Source organism: Melanerpes formicivorus, unplaced genomic scaffold (assembly GCF_026170545.1).
Source record: "Melanerpes formicivorus ecotype bairdi unplaced genomic scaffold, bMelFor1.0.p_v2 SCAF_1, whole genome shotgun sequence".
NCBI lineage: Eukaryota > Metazoa > Chordata > Aves > Piciformes > Picidae > Melanerpes > Melanerpes formicivorus.
The window spans coordinates 61,786,420-61,808,768 of NW_027142353.1; the positions used below are offsets into that span (position 1 = coordinate 61,786,420).

At 42.5% G+C, this 22,349-nt stretch overlaps 1 protein-coding gene across 1 annotated transcript in view; it reads left to right on the top strand.

The window, feature by feature from the left end:
* The window catches only part of PGR (progesterone receptor), a 51,946-nt gene that overhangs the window by 19,730 nt on the left and 9,867 nt on the right, over positions 1 to 22,349 (top strand). The window contains exons 5-7 of the mRNA XM_068145280.1: positions 10,646 to 10,948; positions 13,447 to 13,591; positions 17,852 to 17,982. Coding sequence (XP_068001381.1) covers positions 10,646 to 10,948; positions 13,447 to 13,591; positions 17,852 to 17,982 — 579 coding nt within the window. The remainder of the gene's footprint in view (positions 1 to 10,645; positions 10,949 to 13,446; positions 13,592 to 17,851; positions 17,983 to 22,349) is intronic.

The following is a 22,349-nucleotide window of genomic DNA, read 5'->3' on the forward strand; positions in this document are numbered from 1 at the left end:
TTACATTTGATACCTTTACTGGTGATGTGAATCAGTAGTTCCTAAACAATGAGCAGCTCTTGCTAGCTTTTGGCACTTGATCTGTAAGCAGCAGTGCTGCAGCTCCAGAGAGCAGCTGGTGGGATGAGGTGATGCTGCAGTATTCACTGCGTTCTGTGGTGTGCCCCTGAACCTCCCTAGACCTTCAGCACTGCCTCACCTTAGAGTCATCTTCTCCAAACTGCATCCCTGGCACCTCACAGCACTAGGAACAGAGTAGCAAGAGTCATCAACCTATTTGATGTCTCTGTGCCTTGGTGGGTCAGTGCCACCTCATAAAAAGGCAGACAGGCATGTTGGTAGTACTGGACTGGATGAAGAGAGACAAACGGAAGAGTATGTTCTTTGGTATGCTTCTCAGAGAGAAGTGTTGTTTTAAAGCTGGAGTAGTAGTGCAGTAGAGAGTAGTGCAGTATTACTACAAAGTCAGAGCCTAAAGTGTTGTTTACTCATGCTTGGAAGAGGAGAAAGCTAAGGATGCAAGGAACCACAGTGGGCTGTGGCTTGGCAAAGGAGGAGGTGGTAGATAAAATGCCTGTCTTTTAAGGATTGGGACAACTTGTAAGATTGTCTTGAAAAGTTTGAGCAACTTGATCCATAAAAGATGTCCCCAGCAGGGAAGCTGGACTGGATGATCACAGACTCACAGATGTTAGGGGCTGCAAGGGACCTGGAAAGATCATCTAGTCCAACCCCCCTGCCAGAGCACACTGGAACACATTCAGGCAGGTTTTGAGTATCTCCAGAGAGGAAGACTCCACAAACCCCTGGGCAGCCTGTTCCAGTGTTCCATCACCCTCACAGTGAAAACATTTTTCCTCATGTTCCCATGGAACTTCCAGTGCCTCAACTTTCACCCATTGGCCCTTGTTCTGTCATTGGGCATCACCAAGAAGAGCCTGACTCCATCTTCAAAGGCCTCTTTCCAACCCATACCATTCTGTGATTCTAACTGGTGTAAACAGGTCTGTGAATTTTGAACCACCATGAGTCTGATGATGATCTAACTTGAATTTTTATATGTGACAGCCTGGACAACACTAATAGCTAAGCCTCAAATTCATGGGCAGCACTGTTTTGACAAGCAGAAGAGTATGTGGTAGCTCACTACCATAATGTCCTTCTGCTTCAGCATTGTTCTGCAGAGAAATTCTACACAGGAAAGCAGCCAGAAGGCTTGACTTGTTCTACATTTTGCATGTGTTTATGGATGGTTTTGCTCTGGATTTAGGTACCTAAACCTGAAAAAGCAGGATGCTTTTGCAGTATTGCTGAGATGGTATGTCCTCATTAGTGTGTCTTCATCTGAGGATGTTATACCCTTATACTTGAAGCCAGAACTTGAGGGTAAAGGTGATCTGATTGTTAGTTCTTTACTATCAGGTATAAAGAGAGTAAAAACTTTCTCTTTGGATCACTTTTTTTCTCAGCTATGACTAAGCAAGTGTGCTTTTATGTTATTGCTAGGTTATCTAGCCAGTTTGTTGTGTTGTTCAGCCTTTTTCTGAGCATACCTAATCAAAGCTGTCTTCTAGTTTTTGAGGAGACTCTTCTAGTCTAGTTCTCAGAGAGTCGTGGCATATCAGGTCTCTACCCTGATATCTTCACCTACCCCATCTTCTGGCAAGAGGTGCAAACAGGACATAGAAGAGAACAGTGAGGCAACGGAGAAAGGGAAATACCAAATGGAGCCAAGGCTGTAACATCTCTATATTTTCCTCAGCTGCATCAGGTCGAGTGTAGCATTTCAGGCGCTTTTAGCAATGTCAACAGTTCTGAGGGGATTGAGAAGCTAACTATTCTGTGCAGGTTGAACTGAAGTGTTTAATGCTGAAAGGAAAAGAAAAGTCAAATGTAGGCCAAAAAAATAAAGTGAGGTGAACTAGAGTGAGATTAGATTATTTGTAAGTGAGGGTTTAAAGTTCAGGCTCAGAAAAAACCCTGAAGAGAAACTTTAACTGTAATGTGCTTTCTGCTGTCCCTGACATCATTCTTACTTTTGCTCTTCTGACATTTCTTACATTTCCTTTATCTTAGAGGAATCTTATAGCAGTGTTACAGCTATCTTGTAGCAATAGTTCTTGCTGTGCTGGTCAATGCAGCATGATTCATATATGGAATACTACTGCAAATAGTTTTCCCCAGGACACTAGTGTCCATGATCAAATTTCCACTTCATGGAACAAATTACATTCTTATCTATACCTTTGGGTATTTTCAACTAATCACAACTGTAAATGCTTTAAATATTTTCTAGTGTTTACAGCCTGTATTATACTTGAAGATTTTTTGTGTATTTTCTGGTTTCTGCCATTCAGAACTTACCGTAGCTGTGCTTTTGTTCTTTTCTCCTGCTACTTAGTTTCTTGATGCTAGCCTGCAGTTACTAAACACAGACCTCCATTATTGTGTAATCAAAATGAGAAAGGTTAAGGTATTACAAGGTGTTAACTACAAGATACTAACGACTCTTTGGGCATTGGAACAGGTTGCCCAGGGAGGTGTTGGAAAGCCCTGTCCCTGGGGTTTTTTAAGGCCTGGCTGGATGTGGCTTTGGGCAACCTGATCTAGTGTGAAGTATCCCTGCCCATGGCAGGGGGGTTGGAACTGGATGATTCTTGAGGTCCCTTCCAACCCTAACAATTCTATGATTCTGTGATTAATTAAAGTAAACTTGCTGCTGGGAGAAGTACACCTGCCAGTCTCAAGCTGCACCAGGGGAGGTTTAGGCTGGATGTTAGGAAGAAGTTCTTCATGGAAAGAGTGATTGGCAATTGGAATGTGCTGCCCAGGGAGGTGGTGGAGTCACCATCACTGGAGGTGTTTAGGGAGAGACTGGATGAGGCACTTGGTGCCATGGTTTAGTTGATTAGGTAGTGTTGGATGATAGGTTGGACTCAATGATCTCAAGGGTCTCTTCCAACCTGGTTAATTCCATTCCATTCCATTCCATTCCATTCCATTCCATTCCATTCCATTCCATTCCATTCCATTCCACCTTCCACTGAATGATAGTGAGTGGCAGCCATAGAGTAATATTATATTACATTGATAATAGTTCCATTTTTTGACTCTAAGTACAAAGCCATAAAATGAACATGAATTGTAGTCAGTTGTAAGGAAATTACAGAACAGTGACAAAGAGCTTTAGCAACTGATTTCCCTATATGGACTGTTTCTTCTTTCTTAATATATATAGGAGGAAAGTATAAATGAAAGCATATATTCCTTCATTCCTTAGCTGTCATGCTCTGTGAGAGTATAAATTGTATTTGATGTTTATAATCTCATAACTGGACATGTTAATACAGTCCCTTTGTAATCTTCTACCTAATAGGATAGCAGGTAGCTTGGTCAGGTCCTGGAATAATCAAATACCCAGCTATCAGTGAATCTGTAATTTTCCCAGGCTGAATACTGCAAATTTCCTGTTAAGCTGTACTGGTAAAGTCCAGCTTTCTTCATTGTTTCAGTCAGCTTTGAATTCCTGTTGCAGTGGTCACATGCAGGAAATGTTGAATTACTTTCCAGGCAATCTTTTCTGATACAGCTTCAAAGATTTTATTAAAATCAAGGTGTATCACTCCTACTTGGCTGCTTTGCCCTTTGGTTTTATATACACCATCCTAAGGTGTACACAGATCGTTCTGCTACACAAAATACAAGAGCAGAGTGACCTTAGAGTCAGAGCCATACTGTTCTGTCAAGGATAATAAGTTATTGCCATTTTTCACTGATTACAGGATATGGAGACTTGAGACTTTTACTAGGCTCTGTATACCTAGCTAAAGCAAAGCACATAGGTATTTAAATACAGAATAATGATGATGAGACAAAGGCAGTCTTATGTTTAAAATGTCTTTATGCTTTCTGGGTATGGGTAGTGCAAAGACACCAAACACATGCTGTTTGTAGTAATGGAGGGTAAGGGAACTGTGATCACTAATAAGGTGCTTAAGTAGCTGGCTGTCTCAAAGCAAATTACTGAAAACATAAAGAAAAGGTGTGCTGTCTAAATAGGCACAGAGAGGTTCTAATCTTAAGATTAAATGTTGCTAGAGCAGGTTAGTATTGTTTACACTTTATAGTACTAGGTAGAGACATTTGTTTATTGTACAGCAGGAACTCCTCTTCACAGTATCACAGTATAACTAAGGTTGGAAGAGACCTCGAGGATCATCGAGTCCAACCTATCAACAGAGACCCCATGACTAGACCATGGCACCAAATGCCACGTCCAGTCCCCTCTTGAACGCCTCCAGGGATGGTGACTCCACCACCTCCCTGGGCAACCCGTTCCAATGACGAATGACTCGCTCAGTGAAGAACTTTCCCCTCACCTCGAGCCTAAACCTCCCCTGGTGCAGCTTGAGACTGTGTCCCCTTGTTCTGGTGCTGGTTGCCTGGGAGAAGAGACCAACCCCTTCTTGGCTACAACCACCCTTCAGGTAGTTGTAGAGGGCAATGAGGTCACCCCGAGCCTCCTCTTCTCCAGGCTAAACAATCCCAGCTCCCTCAGCCTCTCCTCATAGGGCTTGTGTTCAAGGCCTCTCACCAGCCTTGTTGCCCTTCTCTGGACACGTTCAAGTGTTTCGATGTCCTTCTTAAACTGAGGGGCCCAGAAGTGGACACAGTACTCAAGGTGTGGCCTAACCAGTGCAGAGTACAGGGGCACAATGACTTCCCTGCTCCTGCTGGCCACACTATTCCTAATGCAGGCCAGGATGCCATTGGCCCTCTTGGCCACCTGGGCACACTGCTGGCTCATATTTAGGCGGCTGTCAATCAGCAGCCCCAGGTCCCTCTCTGTTTGGGACCTCTCCAGCCACTCTGACCCTCTTGATATTTCTGTGAGCAGCAGCTGAAAATCAAACATGTTGTCAAATCTCTGATGTCTTCCTTATGTCCCTAAGAGTCTGGGTTACTTTAACACGGTAGATGGGAAAGTGTACTGTGAGTTATTAATAGTCACCTGTGCAGTAGGTAGGCAACAAGTGGAGTTTCTTTGCTTACAGCTGTTGAGCAACATAATCAGAAATGAACACATAAGCAATTCTGCAAACCAACGTGACATTAATTCTGATCCTTTTAATCACTTGGAAACCTGAGTACTTATTAACTACTAACATTTCCATGTGACAAGCACTCTGTTTGGTTTCTTTTTTTACTTGTTCTCTGAAGTGTAAAAGTATCTGAAGCCATTATTTCAGAAAATACCTGAAATCATTATTTGTGAACTATCAAATGCATTGTTCCTTCTGTTTTCCTTCGTAGCTAAAACAATAGCAGTGGGAAATTCCCAGCATGTTTAGGACTATGTATAGCTTTGTTGTGATAGAAATTGGCCCCAGATCTCCTGTCATAATATATTGTCCATTCTTTGGGGTTGGATTCTACTCTATTTTTCTGGGTTCAGCTGCAGTGTAAGGTGTAAGTTTGTGCGTGCCTCTGTGCTAAGGAGTCACTGATCAGAGATGTTTGCATTCTGACCACAGGTGATCAAATGAATATAAGATTGGGGTTCCAAAAGGACTGGAAAGAAAGATTTTTTTGCTTCTTGGAAGCTTCATGGAGGAGGAGGGATGTCCCTGGACAACTTGGTGCCATGGTTTAGTAGACATGAGGTCTTGGGTGATGGGTTGGACTTGATGGTCTTTGGTGTCTCTTCCAACCTTATCGATTCTATGATTCTAATGTTCTATAGCCAACCCCTGACAGATCTCTGAGATCTCCTCCTAGAATTGTTTGGAGAGGAGGAACCAAAGCAAGATAGGCTTGAGGGACATCTTGCTCAAGAGACAGTCATCAAAATCATGCTGCAAAGATGGAGTTATTCTGCCAAGTTTTCCTGTGGTTAGTGATTAATTATCTGAGTGCTAATGATGAGTCCAACTGTGGTGGACCTGAATACTTAGGTGTTCAAGAGGGGACTGGATGTGGCACTTGGTGCCATGGTTTAGTAGACATGAGGTCTTGGGTGAGAGGTTGGACTTGATGATCTTTGAGGTTTCTTCCAACCTTATTGATTCTATGATTCTGTTCTATTCTATGATTCTAAAATGCCCTCAATTTAGTGAGGTTTGACCCCAGGCTTCTCCCACTGACAAGTGTTACTGAAGAGCCCATCACCCATATTAACACTGTCACTGGAGGGTTTCTTGAAATGTGGTTTAATATGCTCCCTTTAGGTTTTAATTATTAACACTCCCCCCCAAAAAAAAGCCCTAAAAGTTTTAATTATTCAAAACAGTTTCAATTTAAACTTGTGGTTGTTTTTTTTTGCCCCATTTTTGTGTGTGAAAAGCATAAACATGCATATTTAAGATAGAATAACACAAACTTGTGGGTTGTTTTTTTCTCTAAGCAGATGTTGGCATCTTAGATTATGTTTTTCTGTTGGGTCCTGTCAGGTTCCCAAAGAAAAAGGATTGATTTCTGTCTCCAGGTATGAGTGTATCTCAAGAATAACTAATTTAAGTAATAGCATTTGTTCTATATAAAGGATTTGGAAATGACATAAAAAATCATCCCATGTTTGATGCATCAATCTTGCTTGAAGTTATACTACCTGTGTAGTAATGAATGTTTTCCAAAAGGTCAATTTAATTCTCTGGAGTGTACATCCTAGTGCTCCCCAAAGTGGAGACATTGGATTTTCATAAAACTCCCTATGAAGAAAATGGAATAGGCATCACCCTAAGAAAAGCCAGCTTAGTCAAACTTTTCTCTTTTGGTGTGTAGTTTGGAAGACTCTGACTTCTCAAGGAGGAAAGTAACAGATGAATCTAACAATTCTAGCATCTCTCCATTCCTTGCATAAATAGTTGAGATTGGATTCAGGGAATGTGCTGAAGTTTAGGTGCACTTCCCTACTCTTCCCTGCACTCCCCACCTTTTTGGTGGAGGTTGCATTCTAACAGCACAGCGCTACGTGTAACTAAGATAAAAAGAGGGCATCAAGAGACAGAGAAGTCTTTGTCCTCTTCCTTAGGGGTGTGCTAAGTTCCCTTGTCTAATCTTTGACTTATAAGTAAAAGTATCAGTTTTCAGAGGCTTTCACCTCCTGTTGTAGACAAGTGGATGATGGTCTCTTCTCCCAGGCAGCCAGCACCAGAACAAGAGGACACAGTCTCAGGCTGCGCCAGGGGAGGTTTAGGTTGGATGTTAGGAAGAAGTTCCTAAGAGTGATTGCCCATTGGAATGGGCTGCCTGGGGAGGTGGTGGAGTCGCCGCCATTGGAGGTTTTCAGGAGGAGACTTGATGGGGTGCTTGGTGCCATGGATTAGTTGTTTAGGTGGGTTGGATTGGTTGATGGGTTGGACACGATGGTCTTGAAGGTCTCTTCCAACCTGGTTTGGTTATTCTGGTTATTCTACTTTAGAGCAATTTTTGCATGCTGCTATTTTATAATGGCAGTAGCAAACTGCAGCTTTTATAATGCTGTTTCTCAGTGGCTCAGCAGTTTGATAGGCCTGGATTTGCTTCTCATCCGGTGAAATTTGGTTCACCTCTTTTTCTCCTGTTCTTCAAGTATGCAAAACCTCAACAAGTCAAAATAGCCATCTGATTTTTTTGTGTTGGCTTTTGTAACCAAACCTTCTCCTCCTGGAATGGGTTGTCCAAGGAGGTGGTTGAGGCCCTGTCCCTGGAGGTGTTTAAGCCCAGGCTGGACGAGGCTCTGGCCAGGCTGATCTAGTGTGGGGTGTCCCTGCCCATGGCAGGGGGGTTGGAACTAGATGATCCTTGTGGTCCCTTCCAACCCTGACTGATACTATGATACTATGATACTATTTTCTTTGAGGTTGAAACATGTCAACTTTATTTTTCTTTGTTAATGACTGAGTTACCTTTTTCTTTTTGTCACCATCCTGTGTCTCTTACTGTACCACACATCTAAATCAGAACATAAGTATCAGTACCTTTATTGCATTTTTAAACCATTTTTTCACTAAGCCAAACTTGTTTGGCAGAACTAATGAGCTAACAGACTTTTTCATCACTGTTAAGGATCTGTTAAGATGTTGAGTTGCTGAAACATGTCCAGAGAAGGGCAACAAAGCTGGTGAGGGGTTTGGAACACAAGCCCTATGAGGAGAGGCTGAGGGAGCTGGGGTTGCTTAGCCTGGAGAAGAGGAGGCTCAGGGGAGACCTTATTGCTGTCTATAACTACCTGAAGGGAGGCTGTAGACAGGTAGGGGTTGGTCTCTTCTCCCAGGCAACCAGCACCAGAACAAGAGCACACAGTCTCAGGCTGTGCCTGGGGAGGTTTAGGGTGGATGTTAGGAAGAAGTTCTTCATGGAAAGAGTGATTGGCCATTGGAATGTGCTGCCCAAGGAGGTGGTGGAGTCACCATCCCTGGAGGTGTTTAGGAAGAGACTGGATGGGGTGCTTGGTGCCATGGTTTAGTTGATTAGGTAGTGTTGGCTGATAGGTTGGACTCAATGATCTCAAAGGTCTTTTCCAACCTGGTTTCTTTCTATTCTATTCTATTCTATTCTATTCTATTCTATTCTATTCTATTCTATTCTATTCTATTCTATTCTATTCTATTCTATTCTATTCTATTCTATTCTATCCTATTCTAATTAAAAGCAAATGTGTCCAATGCAGCCACCTCTACATGGATTTGTCTTTTTATTGAAAGTTGTGATGTGGCAGTATGTTCCTGAACGTTGCTGTCTTTGAGCCCCTGAAGGTTTGATTTCTCTGTGTCAGACTGTTCCCATGAAAAACAAAAATTGATGACTTTCTACCTCAAGCTTTGTATTTCCATAGCCATGCCAGATGCAGTATCTGTGCTTGTTTTAGGAAGACACATCAGCTATTTATTTCTTTTGTTTAGTTAATGCTCTTTAAACCACTGCAGCTCTTTAAACCGTTTGCAGATTTGCAAATAATGAGAAAGATAAATTCTTCTGTAGAAACTGAAGGGTTTTGTTAAGTAATGACATAAGATTTCACAGTCATTTGTTGGCATTTCACTCATCTCCTGAATTTTCTGTTTTCTTTCTGGTAAAAAGCAAGTAGTACATGACATACCACCTTAACAGCATTTAGCCACCAAACTGAAATGTCCTTATGGCACTGGAGGGAAGGAATTTCTGTGTGTAGTAATTGATAACTATCATTTTTGTTTCTGAGTAGTAAAGAGAAGAAAGAAACTGTATCCTTAATTAACATTGAATAGAGACTTGATTTGTAGAGCCAGCTGGCTCTGCTGTCGGCATTTGATTCAACAGTGGGAACTGAACCAGAAAACACTTTCTGAGGTTACTGTAACCTAGAATTCGTGGCAATAATTTCACTGGGTGGGTGCCATTTATCTCTTAGTGAAGGGAGGAGAATATGGAGCAACTCTGAAGAATTTTCCATGGTTATTTCTTAATTATATAAATAGTCAAAGAAAAAAAAGAAAAAAGAAAATGAAAGAAAAGAAAAGAGAAAAAAGAAAATAAAAGAAAAAAAAGGAAAAGGAAAAGGGAAGGGAAGGGAAGGGAAGGGAAGGGAAGGGAAGGGAAGGGAAGGGAAGGGAAGGGAAGGGAAAAGGGAAGGGAAGGGAAAAGGGAAGGGAAGGGAAGGGAAGGGAAGGGAAGGGAAGGGAAGGGAAGGGAAGGGAAGGGAAGGGAAGGGAAGGGAAGGGAAGGGAAGGGAAGGGAAGGGAAGGGAAGGGAAGGGAAGGGAAGGGAAGGGAAGGGAAGGGAAGGGAAGGGAAAAGGGAAGGGAAGGGAAGGGAAGGGAAGGGAAGGGAAGGGAAGGGAAGGGAAGGGAAGGGAAGGGAAGGGAAGGGAAGGGAAGGGAAGGGAAAAGTAAAGAAGAGAAAAGAAAAGAAGAGAAAAGAAAAGAAGAGAAAAGAGAAAAGAAAAGAAGAAAAAAGAAAAGAAGAAAAAAGAAAAGAAGAAAAAAGAAAAGAAAAGAAAAGAAAAGAAAAGAAAAGAAAAGAAAAGAAAAGAAAAGAAAAGAAAAGAAAAGAAAAGAAAAGAAAAGAAAAGAAAAGAAAAGAAAAGAAAAGAAAAGAGAAAAGAAAAAGAAAAGAGAAGGAAAAGAAAAGGAAAAGAAAAAAGAAAAGAAAAGAAAGGAAAAGAAAAGGAAAAGAAAAAAGAAAAGAAAAGAAAGGAAAAGGAGAAGAAAATAAAAGAAAAAAGAAAAAATAAGAGAAAATGAAAGGAAAAAGAAGAAGAGAAAAGAAAAGTAAAGAAAAAAAAAGAGAAAAGAAAAAAGAAAAGAAAAGAAAGGAAAAGAAAAGGAAAAGAAAAAAGAAAAGAAAAGAAAGGAAAAGGAAAAGAAAATAAAAGAAAAAAGAAAAAATAAGAGAAAATGAAAGGAAAAAGAAAAGAAGAGAAAAGAAAAGTAAAGAAAAAAAGAGAAAAGAAAAAAGAAAAGAAAAAAGAAAAGAAAAAAGAAAAGAAAAAAAAAAAAGAAAGAAAAGAGAAAATAAAAAAGAAATAATAAAAAAAAAAAAGAAATAAAAAAAAAGAAAATAAAAGACTGTATCCTGAAGACAGTTGTAGTTTGTTTGTGTAGGTTAAAAGTAGAATCCAGCACTGCTGGACAATGTGAATGTTTCTGGTTAATTCTTTCTAACTGATCCACAATTTTCTTTTGCAGGTCGAAAGTTTAAGAAGTTTAACAAAATTAAGGTCGTGAGGACGTTAGATGTTGCCCTCCAGCAGCCAGCAGCCCTCCAAGATGAAAGCCAGTCCCTAAGCCAAAGGCTGTCCTTTTCTCCAAATCAAGAAATACAGTTTGTTCCCCCAATGATAAGTGTTTTACGAGGCATTGAGCCAGAAGTTGTCTATGCTGGTTATGACAATACAAAACCCGAAACACCAAGTTCATTGCTGACCAGTCTAAATCACCTTTGTGAGAGGCAACTGCTTTGTGTAGTCAAATGGTCTAAATTGCTACCAGGTAATAGCACTTCTTGTATCTAGTGAATTCTAGTTAAGCAAACGTGTCATAGGTGAGCAATCAAAACCAAACAGAATTGTCTGCTTAACAGATTCTAAAATGATTAAGCTTCTGGTTTATCAGATTAAATGCATTTTAATAGGAGGGCACTTTTGAAGGAAGGCATCTAAATATTTCAATTCACTCAAAAAAACCCCAGCAGAAGCCCAGAGAGTTCCTGGATGTGGTTGTTAGAGCCAGTCTTTCACCCCAACCCCTCATTGTGTGTGTGTGTATATACATATATACATACATATATATATATATACATGTGTATATATATATATACACACACATATACCTATACATACACATATATATATATATATACATGTGTATATATATATATACACACACATATTCTTTGCCTTTTGTTTTTGGTGGTTTTCCAGTTTTGGTCCTTCAAGTGGCTCAGTTGGTAGTGCATCAGACCCTTAATGAGAAGGTTGTGAGTTCAAAGCCTGCAGTGGGCAGTAGTGTCCTCCCTACTCTAGTCATGAGGTCTGGGGTGACAGGTTGGACTTGATGATCTTTGAGGTCCCTTCCAACCTTAGGAATACTGAATATACATACACACACACATATATGTGTGAAGAGCCCCAGGGAAAGAATGACTGCCATCTTAATGGATGCTCTAAGGACATCTCTTGCAGTGGTTCTGCCAATCAGAAACTGGAAGCCAATTCTCTTAAGAACAAGGGCTCAGGATTTGCAGAGTCAGCACTGGTCTGTCCAGAAGTCACAGCCTGGCCAGATCCTTCTGCAGATCCTCCCTACCCTCAAGCAGATCAACACTCCCACCTAATGTAGTGTCATCTGCAAACATACTGAACAAAGAACAAGAACACGAGAAAGGATCTGTGGAATTAAGCCCAAAGACCATGGAGTAGAACATCATGAGTCTCTCCAGTCATCAGTTCAACTCCAGTGTAACCTAGGCAAGCCAAAGTCAAAATCTTCCTCAGTTAAATCACCCAACGCTACAACTCAACCAGAAACAAAGACAGATGATTCGGTTGGTCAAAAAGATGTGTGTATATCAGACCCTTAATGAGAAGGTCGTGAGTTCAAGCCTGCAGTGGGCAGTAGTGTCCTCCCTACTCTAGTCATGAGGTCTATGGTGACAGGTTGGACTTGATGATCTTTGAGGTCTCTTCCAACCTTAGGAATACTGAATGATACTGAATGGTGTATATGTATATACACACACTCACATATATATATATAAATTGTATTTCTGCACATTCTTTATTCTCACTGAAATAAAAGCAGCAGAGAAAATTTGTCATACACAGTACCAGAAGTAAAGGAATTTATAGATTCTAAAAAGGAAATGCCCATGTTATGTATGTGCATGTGCTGCATGGTCATAGGGGCCCAGTCTTGGGATATATAAAAATCACTATATTGAGCAGGAAGCCTGGAAAATACGGCTTCCTGTGAGCTCAGTTTGACACTTCATTGCCACATGAGAGGGGAGTCCCTATCACTGGCCTTCCCCCTTGCAGCTTGTGCTTGTCTAAACCTCTTGATTGAACTGATTCATCTCAGTGAGTGAGAAGAAAGCAACCCTTCTTTTGTTTTTTTAACCCTCTACAGTTTTCTGATGGCCTCATGAGTTGAATCAGTTCATTGAAGTAGCATGAATGCTACAGCTAGCTGGAAGGAGGTTACAGGACCAGGAAATCACAGTATCACCAAGGTTGGAAGAGACCTCAAAGATCATCGAGTCCAACCTGTCACCACAGACCTCATGACTAAACCATGGCACCAAGTGCCATGTCCAGTCCCCTCTTGAACACCTCCAAGGATGGTGACTCCACCACCTCTCTGGGCAGCCCATTCCAATGGCCAGTCAGTCTCTCAGTGAAGAACTTTCTCCTCACCTTGAACCTAAACTTCCCCTGGCACAGCTTGAGACTGTGTCCTCTTGTTCTGGTTCTGTTTGCTAGAGAGAAGAGACCAACCCCTTCCTGGCTACAACCACCTTTCAGGTAGTTGTAGAGAGCAATGAAGTCTCCCCTGAGCCTCCTCTTCTCCAGGCTGATCAGCCCCAGCTCCCTCAGCCTCTCTTCGTAGGGCTTGTGCTCAAGGCCTCTCCCCAGCCTTGTTGCCCTTCTCTGGACACGTTCAAGTGTCTCAATGTCCTTCTTAAACTGAGGGGCCCAGAACTGGACACAGTACTCAAGGTGTGGTGAAGAATGTGACACTACATTCAGTGTCTGTGACACTACATTCAGTGTCAGAAAGCTGTTAGGCTGATAATTCATAGTAATCCTTAAAGTTACCAAAGAGAGAAAATCATCAAAGGGAAATGCACAACTGAATATGCTTCTCTTTAGTGAAATGCAAAATGTGGATATTTACTGTGTTACAGCTGTACCTTTTGTTAAGAACACCAAGTCCTTGCAAGCTGCCTGTATTGAATAAACTCTCTTAACTTTCCATTTCACTTCTAGGATTTCGGAATTTACATATCGATGATCAGATAACCCTCATCCAGTATTCCTGGATGAGCCTAATGGTGTTTGCAATGGGATGGAGATCCTACAAGCATGTCAGTGGTCAGATGTTGTATTTTGCACCAGATCTGATCCTAAATGAGTAAGTAGACTCTGCTGTTGCATAATGTGAATGGCATGTTGAACTGAACTTTGGTCAGCGTGGCTTTGTCGTGGCTGAGATTTTATTCGTTCCTGGTTATGCTTCAAAGTGAGTAGCAGAGGAAAGTCCTCTGACCCTATTAGAGTTTAGGTGTTTGAATAGTGTTTTAATTTTCTAAGAGAATAGCAAAAATAGAAGAATTATACTGTCAGAAGATTGACCTGAATTAATATGAATAAGGCATGAGTTAATCTTTAATAAATGGAACTAAATGGGATTTTCTTTGATCATTATTGGTTGGGTAGCTTATACACATTGTGCATAGTCTAAATCCTCAGTTTTGACACCTTTCTGATACAACTGGTGTTGTAAAGTACATTTATTGTTAGACAATTGTAATAATTTTGCAAGAAAGGATTTTAATATCAAGGATGCAATATGTGGGACTGCTCTTTTCTGGCTTAACTGAGGAGATCGTTGCCTTGTATTTTGCTTCAGTGCTGGTACATTCAGCTACTCTTAATTTCAGTCTTTGGTAGTTTTTCATCTCTGCAAATTAGTATAGTCAAAGGTGTAATTTTAGAGGCTTTGGTTATAGTACATGGGAGGTTTCCAGGAAGAGTAAACCATAATTTTATCTCCATATTTATTTTTCCTCAACATGTTTTTCTTAGCTGTTTTTTTCTTATAAGCCTGAAAGAGCTACTATGAAGGGAAGTTAAACAGCTTTTCTTGTAACACATATCTGTCTAAGGGTTCAAAGATGGGTTTGCAGAAGATCTAGGCACCTGAATTTAAAATCCACAGGCATTCAAGTTCTTGCCAGTGGAGTTCTTTACAGAAAATACTCTTTAGAGCAGGCCATGTAGCTCTTGGCCTTTTCATTTCCAGAGGACAGTAAATCACTGTGAGGTTACAGAGTAATTAATTTTTTTCCTCTCCCATGTGCATTAATTATTTTGTACACATTGAAATACTTTGAAGTGATGAGACTGAGAGAACTTCTGGCTGTATTCTGTCCCAGCATAGTCTGTGATGTGTCTCATGGTTAGAATAGAATAAATATAAATAGAATAATAAACCAGGTTGGAAGAGACCTTCAAGATAATCGTGTCCAACCCATCAACCAATCCAACCCACCTAAACAACCAAACCATGGCACCAAGCACCCCAGCAAGTCTCCTCCTGAACACCTCCAATGTTACATTCAGAAGAAACAGTAAGATGGCTTTAGGCAGTAATGGCATGTCTTGGAGTGTTGCCCTGTGTGTGTACCACTGCTGCCACCTTGTGAAGAAGACTTTAAGTACTTGACTCTAGATTAGAGTTGAAGTTTAGGAACCTTGATTATAACCCCTCATAGACACCTTCTTACGTAGCTCAAGACCATCTAGATTTAGAAGGAGGTATTCTCTTGGCTGTAGAACACCTCAGCAGAGTCATATTAGAAATGTTACAAAGAGTTAGACATGCAAACTAACTGGCACACTGAACAAATTAGCTTTTAGATCAATAAAATGTAAGCATCTTCCTTGTCTATGATGATATCTAGGATTGTACTTCCACTAGGACTGTAAGCAAAACTGATGAACATTGCCAAAACATTTAACTCCTTTTGCCTCCCTGCCCTGATTGTGCATGCCCATGATTTCACCTAAGATGGATCAAACACTATTTGGCTGCACAAACAGATAAGAAAATTACATGCTTGGGAAACACCCCATAAAAATCTATTACTTATCAGGTGGAGGATGATTGCTGATCTGACTCCATGTGGGAGAACAGGCACTAATGGCAGAGCAACAGAAATGCACACCTAGAGGTGGAGAGAGATGATGGAAATTCCTTCTGCAGAGGCCACACACAGCTGAATTGCTTCACAATGACCATGAAACCACAAGCCAAAGATTGTTTCACGGCCAATCTGTTGTTTAGCAAACAGAGTTGTAGTGCTGCTTGGGAATGACTTGGTTCGATAGCATCAATGTCACACCAAGAAACACAGGGGAGTTAGTTGGACAAAGATTTTGTGACTGATCCTGCAAGCATGCAGGTCAAGGGAGGTGATTCTTCCCCTCTACTCTGCTCTGGGGAGACTCCACCTAGAGTACTGCATCCAGTTCTGGAGCCCCTATTACAGGAAGGATCTGGACATGCTGGAACATGTCTAGAGGAGGGCCACAAGGATGATTAGAGGGCTGGAGCACCTCTCCTGTGAGGACAGACTGAGAGCTGGGGCTATTCAGTCTGGAGAAGAGAAGGCTTCATGGAGACCTTGTTGTGGCCTTCCAGTATCTTAGGGGAGCCTACAAGAAATCTGGGGAGGGACTTTTTAGGGTGTCAGGTAGTGATAGGACTAGGGGGAATGGGAAAAAAATGGGTAGATTCAGATTGGATGTTAGGAAGAAGTTCTTCACCATGAGGGTGGTGAGACACTGGAACAGGTTGCCCAGGGAAGTGGTAGAAGCCCCATCCCTGGAGGTTTTTAAGGCCAGGCTGGATGTGGCTTTGGGCAACCTGATGTAGTGTGAGGTGTCCCTGCCCATGGCAGGGGGGTTGGAACTAGATGATCTTTGAGGTGTCTTCCAACCCTAACAATTCTATGATTTACTGATATTTACACTTTGCAGTGTCTGAGGTGTCCCTGCCTAAGGCAGTGAGGTTGGACTTGATCTTTAAGGTCCCTTCCAACCTAAGCCATTGTAGGATTCTGTGATTTACACATACTGAAAGCTGCTATAGTCTCCATAGAAGATAACTAGGAGTAGAGACTACCAGAAAGGAATAGAAAGGGAGATTTAAAGTAGATACAGAAGTAAACAGTCTGTTCAGATCTAACAGATCAGATGTCAATGTTTATGCCATTTAAAAGCTGCTACAAGCTATCAGATGTTAAACAAAGCTGAAAGAGTTTTAATTTAAGATAACAATAACACTTAGAAGAAAGAAAAATCCAATTCATTGAGTAAAGTTTTCTATTCATGGAAAATGTCTTTGTTTTCATCGTTAAGGGTACTATCTGCAGTCAGGTTGGAATGCTGAGCTAAACTTCACAAGGGGCAGGGCCGGGGGCAAAATGTGATCTTGTCATTGTCAAAATGCCATCTTGTACTTGTTGCACCTAACTCATCTGGATGGGAAAACACTTTGTAAAATTAGCCCAAGGTACTGGATCTTTAGGTTATTGTACAATGAATTCAGTCTGGTTTACAAGCTTTGTAATGCCGCTGTTGCCTTCCCAACAGATAGATGCAATAAAATAGCATACCACAGTCTCAAAGAGAAAATTAAAACTGAAGAGTTTTATGTATTGTCTTGCATGATTTGTGCTGTTTACTTCCCCTGAAGTTTAGAAAAGGCTCTGTTAATGACTAAGTTTACTTTAAAATATTTTTGTATATATCTGTGTGTAACATTTGAAACAGTTTCTTTAGTGCCATGAAAGGCTGCAAAATAGTACAGTTGCTGTTAGCAGCATGTTAGACTTGCAAAGGATTTTGATGCAGACACTTTTGCAAATCTTAAGAAGGAGTTTTCTTTTTATTAGAACCTTTATTAGAATAAACCAAACCAGGTTGGAAGAGACCTTCAAGATCATCGTGTCCAACCCATCAACCAATCCAACCCACCCAAACAGCTAACCCATGGCACCAAGCACCCCATCAAGTCTCCTTCTGAACACCTTCAATGACGGCGACTCCACCACCTCCCCGGGCAACCCATTCCATAGCGCAATCACTCTTTCTGTATCGAACTTCTTCCTAATATCTAACCTGAACCTCCCCTGGCGCAGCCTGAGACTGTGTCCTCTTGTTCTGGTACTGGGTGCCTGGGAGAAGAGACCATCATCAGCCTGTCTACAACCTCCCTTCAGGTAGTTGTAGAGAGCAATAAGGTCACCCCTGAGTCTCCTCTTCTCCAGGCTGAGCAACCCCAGCTCCCTCAGTGTCTCCTCATAGGGCTTGTGTTCCAAACCCCTCACCAAGTTTGTTGCCCTTCTCTGGACTCGTTCCAGCAAGTCAACCTCCTTCCTAAACTGAGGGGCCCAGAACTGGACACAGGACTCGAGGTGTGGCCTAACCAGTGCAGTGTCCAGGGGCAGAATGACCTCCCTGCTCCTGCTGGCCACAAAATTAATTAAACTACTAGCAAGGCACTTTCTTCAAACAATTCTTCAACCAATTTCAGAGCTGTTCTTTTTCTTTATTCTCATGGTTTTTCTAATGTATGCTTGTCTTTTTTACCTTTTCTGGGTGTAAGACAGAGGATGAAGGAATCATCGTTCTACTCCCTGTGTCTGTCCATGTGGCAACTCCCACAGGAATTTGTTCGACTTCAAGTTAGCCAAGAAGAGTTCCTGTGTATGAAAGCACTGTTACTTCTCAACACAAGTAGGTGCTTTTATTTCTTTGCAATATATCACTAGTAATAGAATTTTGAAGCATGTTGTTTAGCTTGACAATTGCTGAGCTATCTGGCTTAACAAGTGGAAACTTCTTTAGGAGGAATGTTAGTATTTCAAGACCTAAAAATACACTTTTTGCTAGTGTTTATAAGGAAGAAATAACTTGTGATTTATTGTTGCCTTTAGTCTGTGTAAAGACACTGGGGAAATGTTGGATCCCTTTTGATACATAGCTATACTGCATTGCACATTTTCTAAACCCCTAAACCCCTCTCTATTATATTTCAAAAGTCATGGCAGTCTGGGGAAGTCCCCACAGACTGGAAAAGGGGAAACATTGCCCCCATCTTCAAAAAGGGCAAGAAGGAGGAACCAGGGAACTACAGGCCAGTCAGTCTCACCTCTGTGCCTGGAAAGATCATGGAGCAGATCCTCCTGGAGTCACTACTCGCTCAAAAGAATAGTGAAGAGGTGATTGGGAACAGTCAGCATGGCTTTGCCAAGGGCAAATCCTGCCTGACCAACCTGGTGGCCTTCTATGAGCAGGTGACAAAATTAATAGATGAGGGGCGAGCAACTGATGTCATTTACCTGGACCTGAGCAAAGCCTTCAACACTGTCCCGCACCACATCCTGGTCTCCAAACTGGTGACACATGGGTTTGATGGGTGGACCACTAGATGGATAAGGAACTGGCTTGATGGCCGCACCCAAAGAGTGGCTGTCAATGGCTCCATGTCCCAGTGGAGGCCAGTGACAAGCAGAGTCCCTCAGGGATCAGTCCTGGGACCTGTCTTATTCAACATCTTTGTGGGGGACATGGACAGTGGCATTGAGTGCACCCTCAGCAAGTTTGCTGATGACACCAAGCTGTGTGGTGCAGCAGACACGCTGGAGGGAAGGGAGGCCATCCAGAGGGACCTTGACAGGCTGGAGAGGTGGGCACAAGCCAACCTCATGAAGTTCAATGAGAACAAGTGCAGGGTCCTGCATCTGGGTCGAGGCAATCTCAAGCACATATACAGGCTGGGCAGTGACTGGCTGGAAAGTAGCCCTGAAGAGAGAGACTTGGGGGTGCTGGTGGACAAGAAGCTCAACATGAGCTCTCAGTGTGCACTTGCAGCCCGCAAAGCCAATCAGATCCTGGGCTGCATCAGGAGAAGTGTGGCCAGCAGGTCGAGGGAGGTGATCCTCCCCCTCTACTCAGCCCTGGTGAGACCCCACCTGGAGTACTGCATCCAGTTCTGGAGCCCCTATTACAAGAGGGATGTGGAGGTGCTGGAACATGTCCAGAGAAGGGCCACGAGGATGAGCAGAGGGCTGGAGCACCTCTCCTATGAGGACAGACTGAAGGAGTTGGGGCTGTTCAGTCTGCAGAAGAGAAGGCTCCGAGGTGACCTAATTGTGGCCTTCCAGTATCTGAAGGGGGCCTACAGGAAGGCTGGGGAGGGACTTCTCAGGATCTCAGGTAGTGATAGGACTAGGGGGAATGGAATGAAGCTGGAGGTGGGGAGATTCAGGCTAGATGTGAGGAGGAGGTTCTTCACCATGAGAGTGGTGAAACCCTGGAATGGGTTGTCCAGGGAGGTGGTCGAGACCCCATCCCTGGGGGTGTTTAAGAGCAGGCTGGATGAGGCTCTGTCCAGCCTGACCTAGTGTGGGGTGTCCCTGCCCATGGCAGGGGGGTTGGAACTAGATGATCCTTGTGGTCCCTTCCAACCCTGAATGAAACTATGAAACTATGAAACTATGAAATGGGAAGTATCTCTGCCTGGAAGGCCTCCATCCTGAATGATTCTACACAGATGCAAAACAAAACAAAAGCCCTTAGAAGCATTGGAAATCTATGAACAAATATTTAGTGCCTTGTCAGAATTAAGGGCTTTATCTTGGCCAACAACTTAATGACTGCTTATGTCAAAGATCTAGGAAATTGGAGATGGCAGACTGCTAAGATTTATTCAACTTTTTGTAGATATAAATAGGTCAAGTTTAACACAGGTATAAACAAGAGGAAATGTTTTCTTCCCCTGGTTTGTTTCTCTAGGACAGAATCTGTGATCACTTCTAATCTCACACATCCTTTAAAAAATACAGTGTATAGCCTCATTACACTTGAAATGAGAAATTTGGGAGTTATGGAATCATAGAATGGTTTAGGTTGGAAGGGACCTTAAAGATCATCTAGTTCTAACCTCCCTGCCATGCACAGGGACATGGCCAGGTTGCTCAAGGCCTCATCCAACCTGGCCTCGAACAAGTCCAGGGAGGGGGGCATTCATGACCTCCCATGGCAACCTGTTCCAATGTCTCACCAGCCTCAATGTAAAGAATTTCTTCATAATTTCCAGTCTAAATCTACCCTCTTCAAGTTTCAATCCATTCCCACTCATCCTATCACTACCAGCCCATGTAAAAAGTCCTTTCCCGGCTTTCTTGTAGGCTCCTTTTCCGGTACTTGGAAGGATGCTATAATGCCTCCCTGGTGCCTTTTCTGCTCCAGGCTGAACAGCCCCAAATCTTATAGGCTGTCCCCACAGGGCATGTGCTCCAGTCCTCTGATTGTCTTTCCTCTGGACCTGCTCCAGCAGCTCCATGTCCCTCTTACCCTGGATATGGTACTCTAGGTGGAGTCTAACATGAACAGGGTAGAAGGTCAGAATCACCTCCCTCATCCTGCTGGTCACAATTCTTTTGATGCAGCCCAGAATACAGTTGGCCTCCTGGGCTGCAAATGTACATTGCCAGCTCATGTTGAGTTTTTCATCAAATGACACCCCCGAGTTCTTCTCATTGAGACTGCTCTCAAGCCACTTCTTGCCCAGCCTGCATTTGTACTCAGGATTGCCCTGACCCAGGTGTAGGATCTTGCAGTTGGCCTTCTTGAGCTTCATGAAGTTGGCTTGGGCCAACTTTTACTGTCCAAGTCCCTCTGGATGGCATCCAGAGTTTCTGAACTTATCTTCCTAAATCTTTTCTAAAGTACTAAAATGCACATCTGTTGAGGCTGTAATTGTTAGTTATGAATCCTCAAGCAGAAAGTTTCAAAATGGTACCGGAGCTGTTAGAAATGAGAATGAACACCTCTGAAAACTACGTAGAAAGAATGGTGAAGTTTGGTTATCTGCACACAGGCAGAAAGGGACCTGGGGGTACTGGTTGACAGTAGGCTCAACATGAGCCAGCAGTGTGCCCAGGTGGCCAAGAGGGCCAATGGCATCCTGGCCTGGATCAGAAATAGTATGGCCAGCAGGAGCAGGGAAGTCATTGTGCCTTGTACTCAGCACTGGTTAGGCCACACCTTGAGTCCTGTGTCCAGTTCTGGGCCCCTCAGTTTAGGAAAGATGTTTAGTTGCTGGAGCGTGTTGAGAGAAGGGCAACAAAGCTGGGGAAGGGTTTGGAACACAGCCCTATGAAGAGAGGCTGAGGGAGCTGGGGTTGCTTAGCCTGCAGAAGAGGAGGCTCAGAGGAGGCCTTATTGCTCTCTACAACTACCTGAAGGGAGGTTGTAGCCAGGTGGGGGTTAGTCTCTTCTCCCAGGTGGCCAGCACCAGAACAAGAGGACACAGTCTCAAGCTGTGCCAGGGGAGGTTTAGGTTGGATGTTAGGAAGAAGTTATATACAGAGAGAGTGACTGCCCATTGGAATGGGCTGCCCAGGAAGGGGGTGGAATCACCTTCACTGAAGGAAGAGACTGGGTGAGGCACTTGGTGCCATGGTTTAGTTGATTAGATAGTGTTGGATGATAGGTTGGACTTGATGATCTCGAAGCTCTTTTCCAACCTGATTAATTCTGTATTCTGTATTCTCTGTGCTTGGGAAGGCAGAAGAGAGATTTGCAAATCCTGCATGAGCTGCTTGTTGATTATACAAAATTTCAGTAAAAGATAAGGACCTAAAATGTATTCCCTCCTAAGCTGTGTTTGGCTGCGATTTGCATAAGATTGTGCTTAATGGAGAATTGATCTCAGCAAAGCACAAACAGTAAAGATTAAATTTAACTCATTTGATATAAAAATTACTAAAATAATAGCAAAACCACCATATACTCTGCTGAAGCCATATAGAACACCAGTTGCTTAGGTTTAATCAGGATATATTCCCCTTTTAAATGTTTTCCACCTTGTTTTTGTCGTAAATGAACTCTGTGAGGGAATCTGAGAGGGAAGTTTTGAGTTTCAGTCAAATTTACATATATTATGATGTTCCAACTACCCATTAGTGTCCCAGAAGAAAGAGCACACCTAACTGTTGCTGAGGCATTTAGTAAATGTTTGGTACTGTTTAAATGTAACTACACAAAAGTATTTTCCAACAGCCACATAACCTCATTGTTAATATAAAGGGGGGTTT